The sequence below is a fragment of the Phytophthora sojae genome (assembly GCF_000149755.1).
Source record: "Phytophthora sojae unplaced genomic scaffold PHYSOscaffold_11, whole genome shotgun sequence".
Taxonomy (NCBI): Eukaryota; Oomycota; class Peronosporomycetes; order Peronosporales; family Peronosporaceae; genus Phytophthora; species Phytophthora sojae.
Genome location: NW_009258125.1, coordinates 796405 through 807617, shown reverse-complemented (window position 1 = coordinate 807617; position 11213 = coordinate 796405). Strand labels below are relative to the sequence as shown.

The window sequence follows — 11213 nt, the reverse complement described above, 5'->3', positions numbered from 1 at the left end:
GTTGTGTTCGAACTCGCAGTCGTTGCGTGCGATGGTACGGGCAGTTGCGGGCGGTTGCGGGCGTGAGTGGTCGCAGGCATAGTAGTTACCAAGGACCACAGGGCGGCGCGGTGGTTGCGAGGCGCGGCCCTCTGCACATGAGTAGGAAGCAGGTTAGATAATGCATCAGTTCTTCATTTCCCAGCTCCAGCTCACTTACCGTCATTTAACAAGTTGTACGAGGTAGAATGAATATACGAAAAAAGGTGGATCAACGTAAGAGTATATTATCTCATCCAATGGGTCGGGTACCGGGAGCTTGCATGGGAACCAGGAAGCCACGTTCCGATGCGCCTGAAACTGCAGTTCGAACGCGAATCTATCGACTTCACATGGGTGTACCAATCTACGAGAGGAAGGCGTCGGACACGCCATCGACGACCGACACGACGCAGCGCCAGGATCCAGTCTCGCAGAGAGTAGTAAGCGTAGCTTAAAGCTAATAAATACGCAGTACAAACTTAATAAATACTGTGGCAGTAGTTTGTTTTTCGACCGGCCTGGGGGACGATCCAGTACTGGATTATGAAAATTCCTCTGCAGAATAGGCTTATTAAATGACGGTTAGTTGAAGCTATAAAACATTTCTTTGTCCAATCAAACGGTTTCTCTCATTACCTGTATTTATAGGTTTCAGTACATTCAGATAAGTATACTGACTGGGTACTTCCTAGTGGATAGAGTACTGAATACTTATTGATTGATACCGGTGGTGTGAGGCTCACGGACACCACCACAAACCCCGTGCTAGCACATACGTGACCTGGCTTCTGTTAGGCTTCTCTTCACCCTTTTACAGAGTGTACGTTCCGAGCTGTTAACGCTGCGCAAACAGCCTGGCGATACCTCGGATGCCTGCTCTGGGGACAGTATGTACCGGGGACAGTACGTAATGAAAGTTCTAAGCTGCCAGCTTCAGGTCTCCAACACGCTTCGTAGCAGTAAGTGGACCATACGCCGAGTACTGGAGAGCAGAGCTGGTGGTTGATGACTTGGTGGAAAAGATACCGCAATATCAGAGCAGATTTGCGTACATAGAGCAACTTCAATCTGATGCCCCCGGACTTAGCCGAAGACCCCCATACGAAACATAGCATTATGTATTAACAAAGTCGTGCTGTGCACGAAGAAGCTCTGAAATTTCGGCAGTGAAGTCCAAACTTTTATCGTCAAGTGTCTGCTACTTTGTTTGCGACGTTCACGCTTTTTTGGTGCATTTGGAAGAAGATGTGTTCGATTACCGATTTATCCGACTTCACAATTTATGTGAACTAGGATGCTAATTACTCGACAACAGTGCGGAACACCACACCAGAGCGGGATGTTAAGTGTAGTTGTACATGCCGAAGCTTGAATCTGTTGTCATGTCTGCTGATGAAGTCGCCTAGATGTTTGGAGTACCGAAGCCGTTGTAAAAGAGAGTTGAACTTGGTTTGATCTTTCTTGGTGCATCTTGATCTAGGCTACTTGCACTTTAGGTGCTCGCCATCTTCTGATAAACCTCTTGGTGCTCGGCACTTTATTGACAATACATTTCTAGTTTAACCTTTATTACCCATTGAGCCCACGCGTGGGCTCAGAAGTTGGTGCTTTCCTCATAAGTTAGGCACAGGAAGGCCTTCCTCAGAATAAGGAAATTTTCCTCAAAAGTGGCGCCCGCATTTCAGTCTGAAGTCCATTGCGTTCAAGAGTGGGTGAGATACAATAGCAACAACGACGCTATGTTAGCAGATGTATGCAACAATGATCGAGTAAGCGCTCAGATGCACTCACCCCTTCCATAAATATTTTTTACTTCGGGCAGTACAACGACGCGTCCTGTCCGTAGATGCAGGGGGCGATCACATCGATTACTTCGGCCATGATGTTCCACATGTCCAGCTTCTTGGCGAAGATGGCGTCGCTGTCCACGACCATGAAAAAGTCGCCCGCCGTCGGTGCGTAGCGCTTCTCAAGTGACACGACGCGGATGTCGCCAAAATCCCCGTCGTCCGACCCCAGCAAGCCAGCACCACCGGGCTCAGCGTTGTGATGAGCTGTCGTGTTCACGTCCGCGTGGACTCCACGCGGAGCGGGGGCCCTTCCGGGGCTTCGTGTGTGCTCGCTGCTCAAAACGCGGCGCCAGTAGATCACTTCAGCGTTGGTGTCCGTATTCACCGCGGCGGTGGCCGCCTCGTCATTACTCGCTACTCGGCTCGCAGGCAGAGATAAAAATTCGGCTTGTGTCGATTATCCATGGGGTTAAATAAAAATTGCATTTATCCCAAGAAAAACCCACATAATAAATTACCGTTTAAATTACTTGCAGTCGCAGGTTGCACGAAGATGGACGCGTCGCGGACAGGGTCAACATTCACGTGGGTGATTCATAAAGACCAAAGGTATACACTATTAGAGGTTTTTCATATTGCCTTGTATCATGAACTGTCTACTTTGTATACTTATCGAGAAGATGTTCGGACAATCATACCCTTTAAATTACGAAGGATGTGTTTATTAACAAAAAACTTTATTTATGAAGTTTGAGAAATGGATGACCCGTACAGCAGATATGCAATTCAAGCAAAGAGGGCGTCGCTAAACTGTGATATATGCAATTAGCGCGGAAAGTGGTATCACCGGTAGACTCTGAAATAAATTTCAGAGAATACTAACCTTTGTGTTGGTTAAGTTGAAGATGTAATGTTGCTTGTTTTGCAGCTCGCTTGACCAATCCATAACAAGCACTTACAATCGATGGTCAACCAAACCAACGATCGAATGTCAACGGGACGAGCTAGGCGCATAAAGCTAAGGAAACCAACGAAACTACGTGTATGAACAGGTTGGTTCATGTAGCGACATAAACAAAATCTCTCCTTTACCCTCAGAACCTATCAAACGTTTAACGGCGGAGGCGCACGTTGCAGGACGGGTCAGCAGCCTCCGCTCCGACACTTCCCGAGGTCGTCGTGGTCTCCGCGGCGCCAGCAGTCGTCGTCTGGCTAGTGGTGTCACTGGATCCCGACGAGGCAATCGCAAGGCTTCCCTCGGGTCCTCCAACAGATCCACCGAAGCCGCCCATACCACCCGCACCGCCGGCCGTCGTGCTCGTGGAGTCGGCCATGACGCCTCCGTCTGCCGTCAGTGTGCCCGCCGCCGTGATGGTCTGCGCGCGCGTCATGTCCACACCGACGGAGATCCAGGCCAGCACGCCGTCCGACACCGAGTCGCCCAGCAACACGTACTCGAACACGGGGTCGAAGTCCTCGGACGCCTCCTCCGACAGGATGGAGTCATCGGCGTTCGTGGTGAGCTCCTGCGTGTTGGTGCTGTAGGGCGCCGTGAGCTCCACCTCGGTGATGAGATCCTGGTCGAAGAAGAGCTGGCCCACGTGCGACGCGTAGCCGCCCGAGTACGTGTTGTTCTCGAGCAGCGTGCCGTTGTACGTACCGATGATGTGCATGTGCGTGGCGCGCGACGTGTAGTGGCCCGGGAAGATGGTCGTGTAGGACGCGACGCCGTCCTCGTCGGTGGGCGTGAGTCCGCGCAGGAACGTCTTGTCGAGGTTGGTGGTGTCGGAGCTGTCGCCGTTGCCGCTGGCCACGATGCCCGAGTACACGCCCGTGGCGTTGCAGTGCCAGAAGTCGAGGTACAGACCCTCCACGGGCTCGCACGTGTTGACGTCGATGATCTGGATCTCGGCGTACAGATCGACGCCCTCCTGGTCCTCGCGGATGTCGGAGCACACGAGCTCGCCGTTGACGTAGTACGGGCCCTGGGTGACCTCTGGCTCGAGGATGCACTTGACGTCGCCGCCGAAGAGCTCGCTGGCGTTCGTGTCGGCGGTGAGGCCCGTGAGGTTGGACTTGTGGCTGGTGACCAGCACAGTGTCGAGATCGAGGCGACGGCGCTGACGGCCCTCAGCACGGATGCTGTCGGCCTTGGCTGCGCGGCGGGCCACGGCGTGTTCCTGCAGTCGTCGCGAGGCGTCCGAGTTGGCGCAGTCCTTGAGCGAGCGCTTGCCCTCAGCCATGAAGAGCCGGCGCTGCTCGAGACGTTGGGGTGTGCGGGCATGGGCACGCTAATCCTAGACGGATGGCGAGCCCATTGAAGCTCGGGCACGAGTAAATGGATATAACCGAACGATTGATGCAGACAATGAATCAGGGACTCTTGCCTAGTGCATATTTCGAGTCAGATGAATTAGCCTAATTACTAAATTTTAGACTCTAATCATACAGCCGTGAGACGACCTAACTCTTAGAACGCACATTGATGGACAGGGGTGATCGGGGACAGGACTGCAAATACATCATATTAAAATACGCAATTCTAAGCCCAGAATATAGAACACATAGGACCACCAGCCGCAGTCATTATGTAGATGAAGATCTTTGTGCGCGACGCATGTTTGATGTTTCATGGTCTTACGAGCAGGAATACACCGGGCAATGTCCGTCGTAGTCGGAGCGTATGAAAACCCACCAGCTGTAACTACATGTACATCAGCGTGCCCCGTTAGTCTGCGTTGGACACCCGTATCTTGGCCGCTTTGTACAGTCACGGCGACTGTCACCCCATCAAGTCACGGTGCTTTTCTGATCTACGACCCTCGGCCCAATCGACTGCTGGTTCCTTTAAGCACGTGCTGAAGAAGCCAAATGCTGTTCCGGTTGGATCACCGGGACTTCTACGTGTTGGACACATGGGCGGCCTCTTCAAGACTACATGTACATGTACATAATTGGTAGATTCCCGTGACAGCATGCAGTACAGTACATGTACCCGTGCATGTAAAGTAGTACATGGCAGCCAAGTACGGTGTATTGGGCAGGAGGTCCGTGGGATGAACACCGCTGCCTTGCTGCATAAACGCTGGTGAATGGTCATGTTAAACCAACGTGTGGGAGATGTATTACCATAAAACGAGCTCACACGAATGGATCTGCCATCCGTGCTGAATCAGCACGGCTGAAAGTCACACCACCACCGGTGGCCGAACCGATCCAAGGATATGGATTCCAAGCACATCGTTGTGCTCTAATTACTGAACGAACAGCACCTGGTCATTAATTTCACTCAATGCAAAGAATGGACTTGCCACGACTGGCGGGATATGTTGAGCACTTTCGCTGGCACGTGTGCATATACATGTTTGAATGTTGGTTTTTAGCTTGTGGTTGAGGGGGCAAATTCCGAAGTGAGATTAAATGTTATCGTCTCTCAAACTACTCTCTAGTCTTCCCCTCCTGCTTTCCTTCTTGTTCTCCTTGTGCTCGTTGGTGCCTCTCATCAGACGAATTACTCCCGGGTTCCGATTGACTTGATCTCAGTATACTTGGGTCTCCCTGACCAGCCATTGGTATATCCAGAGCCCGGCTGCCGCCGGCTCTCCCATCGCCGTCGGATCCTCCGAGTCATCGGCGGATGTGTCCACACGTTCTCCTCGTCCATGTGCATCTATTGGCGGCGCTCCCGAAGACTCATGAACACTCCCACTCGCCGCTAATGCTGCACGACCGTCCCGACGATTCCGCTTGCGCTGATCAGGTACAGGTACTTAAGCCTCTTCGTCCCCAACGCCTTGGTAAGCATGTCCGCGAGCTGGTCCTCCGTCGGCACGTAGTTGACGACGATGAGTCCTCGGGACACATTCTCGCGGATGAAGCGATGCTTGATGTCCACGTGCTTGGTCCTCGCGTTGTAGCCAGCGTTGCTTGCGAGAGCGATCGCGCCCTGGTTGTCCTCCCATACTTGGGTGGCTCCCACTTGCTCGTGACCCATGTCCTTGAGCATGGCGCGGGTCCACAGCACCTCCTGCGTGCACAGGCTCAGCGCCATGTACTCGGCCTCCGCCGAGCTGAGCGCCACCGTGCGCTGGTACTTCGACTTGAAGCCCACCGGCGCCCCGCTAATCATCACCATGATGCCCGACACCGAGCGTCGGTCGTCGAGATTGCTGCCCCAGTCGGCGTCGGTGTACGCCGTCACCTCGACCTTCTTCGCGTTCCCATTGTAGGCGATGCCGATGTCTTGGGTGCTCTTCAGGTACCTGAGCACGCGGATGGCAGCCTTCCAGTGCTGCTGCCCGGGGTTCTCAAGGAAGCGCGACAACGGGGTCACGATGTACGCCACATCAGGTCTGGTGCAAGTTGTAATGTACAACAAACAGCCAATGAGTGCTCGGTAGGGCTTCGCCTGCATTTCCTCGCGTTCCTTCTGAGTCGTCGGCGACTGAGTCTTCGACAACTTCATGCCCGACTCGCACGGATTCACCACCACCTTGGCGTCCTGCTGGTTGAACCGCTTCACCACATCATCAATGTATCGAGTCTGCTTGATCATGAGAGTCTTCGCCGATGAGTCATGATCGATCTCCATACCAAGTATAAACTTGGCTTCGCCCAACTTCTTCATCTTAAACGCATTCTTGAGCGCCACCTTGACTTCCTGGATCTCGTTGCTCGTCTTGGCCGCGATGATCATGTCGTCCACGAACAGGCAGGCATATACGAACCTGCCCTTCTCGCCCTTGACGTATACGCACTGGTCGCCATCGCAGCTCCGAAATCCGATGCCCACGAAGACTCGGTTGATGGTCTTATGCCAGGCATTCACCGCCTGCTTCAGACCATAGATCGCCTTCTGCAGCCGACACATCATGTTCTTCGCGTTGATGATTCCGTAGGGCACCTCCATGTAGACGCGCTCCACCAGCCCGCTGTTGAGAAAGGCGGTGTCCGCATCCAGCTGCTCGGTGATGTACGCCTCGGCCACCAAAACCGACAACACCACTCGGATCGAGTTCATGTTGGCCACGGGCGAGTACGTCTCGAAGAAGTCCACACCATACTTCTGCTTAAACCCTTTCGCCACCAGGCGGACCTTATACCTGATGACTCAGCCGTGCACGTCGCGTTTCTTTGCGAACGCCCAGCGACAACCGATCCGTCGAGCACTCGGTGTCCGACAGACCAGAGTCCATGATCCGTTGTCCGCGTGTGCCTTGAGCTCCGCATCCATTGCATTCACCCACTCCGACGACTCGTCGCTCTGCATGGCCTGCTGATACGTGGTGGGTGCGTCATTGGCATCACCGACGTCTGCGGCGTAGTCCAGCACCGCCTCAGCCAATAGGCTGTCATCGTCCACCCTGGGTCGCTTCGGAGACGGTGGCCAGAAGTAATCATCGTTGTCCGAGTCATCGGGACCATCTTCTTCGACTCCTCACCGTCTGCGGAACTATTTCCAAGTAGTAATACCGGTTCTCGGGCACGCCGGGTCCGTTCCGGCTCCGGATGGAAGACCATGTCATCCTTAAATACCGGTCTCGCGAGTCGTCGGTACGTTGTCAGCTCCTGCATGGATGGCTCCGGTGTCTCCGCCTCATGCATTTCCGCGTCCTCGACGGTCTCTTCCACCGATTCAATCGGCTCGTCGGCGGCAGGTCGTTGCATCTCCTCGTGCAGCGCCACTTCATCGTCGACATCTTCCGTCGGCTGAATGATCGGCGAGTTCTCGCTGGGCGACGTGTCGTAGATGCCGTTCACCTCGCGCTCGTCCAGCTTCACCGACCTGGACAACTTCACCTTGTTCGACTCCAAGTCGTACACTCGGTAGCTTTTTGAGTCGACGGCGTACCCAAGAAACACACATTTGAAGCTCTTCGGCTCCAACTTGGTGCGTCGCGACTTGTCGACATGGGCGTAACCAATCGACCCGAAGACTCGAAGATGGTCCAGCCGAGGCTTCGACTTGAACGTCAACTCGTACGGAGTCTTGGTCGGGTGCATGCTGTTCGTCGACCGGTTGATCAGGTAGACAGCAGTGCTGACCGCCTCTGCCCACCATATCGAAGCCACGCCCTTGTAGTGTAGCATGCTTCGAGCCTTCTCCATGATCGTGCGGTTCATCCGCTCCGCCACGCCATTCTGCTGGGGGCTATACGGGACCGTCTTCTGATGCATAATCCCATTCACCCGGCAGATCTCAGTCATCGGCGTGTTCATGAACTCAGTGCCGTTGTCCGAGCGCATCCATTTCATGCGCTGTCCCCACTGGTTCTCGTACAGCTTCATGAACGACTTGAACTTGGTCACGACCTCGCTCTTCTTGGTCAAGAAGTACGCCACGACGTGTCGCGAGTAGTCGTCGACAAAGGTGAGCACATACCTCGCTCCGCCCTTGGACTTCGTCTTCATAGGACCCATCACGTCCGTATGAACCAATTCCAGCGGTTGAGTTGTCGCCGACGTCGACCGCGACGGGAAATGTGCGACCGTCTGCTTGCCCTTCATGCATCCTCCGCACAGGGTCTTCGTCTGCTGTTGAGTCGTCGGGATCCCGTCCGTCGCCTCGCGGGTCTTCGCCATAGCGTCTCCGTTCAAGTGTCCCATACGAGCGTGCCATAGCTCCCACTTTCCGTCGACTCCCGAGTACTCGGTGTAGTACGCCATATCCTGCTGGCAGTCCAGCAAGTACGCCTTGCCGACCTTCTTTCCCGAAGCGATCGCCTTCGTCTTGTCTCAGATGACGCACGAGTTCCGCTGGAACTCGACACTCATGCCGCGTTCAGCCAACCTCCCAACCGAGAGTAGTCGCCGGTCGAGTCCGGGGATGTGGAGCACCTCCACCATCTTGATGCGCTTGCCGTCGATGCCCGTTAGGCGCACCGACCCTTTCCCAGCCACGTGGATCTTCTTCCCGTCCGCGATTGTCACATACATGTCCGCCGACGACTCGTTGTACTCAAACAAGTCATCGCGGTGAGGCGTCATGTGAGCCGTCGCCCCACTATCGATCAGCCAACCCGCTGATGGATTCTCCGCTACAGCGAACACCGAGTCTTCGGCGGTGTCTCCATTTACTTTTTCCGGGCAGTCCCGCTTCATGGGGCCCACTTGGTCACAGTTGAAGCACTTGCCCTTGAAGCCACCGACCTTTCGTCCGCCGTTGCGCTTGCGGCCGAATGCCTTGCCGCCCTTGCCGAACTTCCCGTTCTGGCCCCTACCTCCGAACGAGGTAGCCTTCAACGCGCGCTCCGAGGTCTCCTTCTTCTCCTGCCGCTCGTACTCCTTGAGCAGCTTCTCCTTCACCTCGATGAGGGTCACGTCCTTCGAGCTCTCGACGATGGATGCGATCAACTCGTACTCCGCCGACAAGCTGCTCAGCAGGATGACGAGTTGTCGGGAGTCATCGAGGGGCTCTCCAAGCTTCTGAAGGCCCACGATGAGCTCGTCGAACTTGTCCAAGTGCTTCGCCATCGTCGCACCGTCCTCCTTCTTGAACTCATGGAGCCGACGAGTCATCGCGACCCGATTATGCATCGTCGTCCGGTTGTAGAACTCGCGTAGAGTATTCCAGGCTTGGATAGCCGACGTCGCCGACCGAATCTTCGTGTGGTGTTCCACAGCCACGCCTTGAGCGATCGAGCGCCATCATGTCGTTGAGCATCCAGGCCTCCGTCATCTCCGTCGGGTACTTCACCACTTGGACGTGCGCCAGCAGCCCCTTCCTCGCGAGCGTCAAACGCATCGCGAACTCCCAGTGGAAGTAATTGTCGCTTCCCAGGATGACTTCGACCTTCTTGCTGGACGTCGTCATGTCGGTCGTCGGGGAGGGCTTGAGCTTGTTGCGGCTGTTAACCTGTTGGTTTTTAGCTTGTGGTTGAGGCGGCAAATTCCGAAGTGAGATTACATGTTATCGTCTCTCAAACTCCTCTCTAGTCTTCCCCTCCTGCTTTCCTTCTTGTTCTCCTTGTGCTCGTTGGTGCCTCTCATCAGACGGATTACTCCCGGGTTCCGATTGATGTGGCGAAGTGGATCCGCGAAATTTGCAGATCGCGGGGGTCCTCTTGCACACGGCACTCGAACTGCCGACTAACGGAGGGGGTACTCCGATCTTCCGTGAAGTTGCTGATCCTCACCTTGTGTACCCGTCGGTGGGCTGGATCGCTCTTCGGGTGATCTCGAGAAGACGCGCTTGGGGTTGAGTCTTGGACTGTCTGGTGGACAGCGGGAACTTGTGGCAGCAACGCGGATATGCTTCACGCTGTGTCGGATTAGTTGTGGCGGTTTCGATCTGGGGTTGTCTAGATCGACACTCGCCGGCCAGGTGTGATCTTGGCCTGGGGTTGCCTTGTGGTCGGCGTGTGACCTTCCTTTCCTTTCCTTGCTTGCCGCTTCCTCTAGCGGTGGGTCGAAGTGAGGGTTGACGGACGCTGGGCCAAGCTATCCTGGCGTCCGAGGTTCCTTGATCTTGGGGTGTAAGTCGACTTGCGTAGCGTCGGGTGGGCCAAAGTATATCCCGTGCCCGGTATTGCGAAGGCGAAGACCACTTGTGAAGAAGGAGGTAAAATCAACTCTGTTTAAAATGTTAGCTTGTCCTAAGTCCTTGTCCTATCGTTCTCCTGCACTCCTGCGCTCGTACGGTCTGTGCGCGTGCTCTCTAGCTCCCTTGAACGTTGGTGGTGTCGCTGGCTCTCTGCCCGGTGTCTGCGCAATCCGTGCGGTCGAGATCATCACTCTTTCTCCAAGATCGCGTCATCCCCGCCAAGATCGATATCGTCGACTTGGATCGATTACGCCGGGGTTTGGCTCTCAAGCACCTCCAGATATGTTGTTCACCTTGATATTGCCCCCTTGACCTTCTTGCTGGTTACTATCGCGCCAGACTACGCGTCGCCACGCTTTGCCGATCTTGGTCCACACTGTCGATCTTGGCCATCGTGTTGATCTTGGGTATCCGCGCGAAAATATCTCCATCCACTACACCACAGCCGTCCCCTGCACGAGTGAAAGCTGCGCAACGGCATTCGCTCGCTGCACCAGTTCTCATTCATGGTCTGCGCACTGCTGACATGGCGTTATGGTCCATATTCGCATTCGCGCTGATGCTCCAGATATCAATTTACCAGTGTCAACGAGTCGCCGTTGCGACCCTAGCGCTTGAGACCGCGCTGATTGCTGGTCACCTCATGGCACAACAGATCCGTCACATCGTCGCCCCCAAGCAGCTTCTCCTTCCACGTCGGCAGTCCACAGGCCCGCCCAAGGTCGCACAGCCGAAGATCACCGAGTTAAGATCGAACCTTACTGACCCAACTTATCTTGTCGTTGCGACATCTCCCCACCTCAAAATCGTTGCTTCACACCTCCATGGCATCGCGATCAACGCATGCACATACACCTCCG

The 11213-nt window shown here is 54.8% G+C and overlaps 1 protein-coding gene across 1 annotated transcript; it reads right to left on the bottom strand.

Moving 5' to 3' along the window:
• Nucleotides 1-2923: 2923 nt before the first annotated feature.
• Nucleotides 2924-4099, bottom strand: PHYSODRAFT_527875 (hypothetical protein; the record flags this gene model as incomplete). Its single annotated transcript, XM_009537936.1, has 1 exon — nucleotides 2924-4099. A coding segment is annotated over one exon (1176 nt), but the record flags the coding sequence as incomplete, so codon positions are not given.
• Between the last annotated feature and the right edge of the window lie 7114 nt (nucleotides 4100-11213).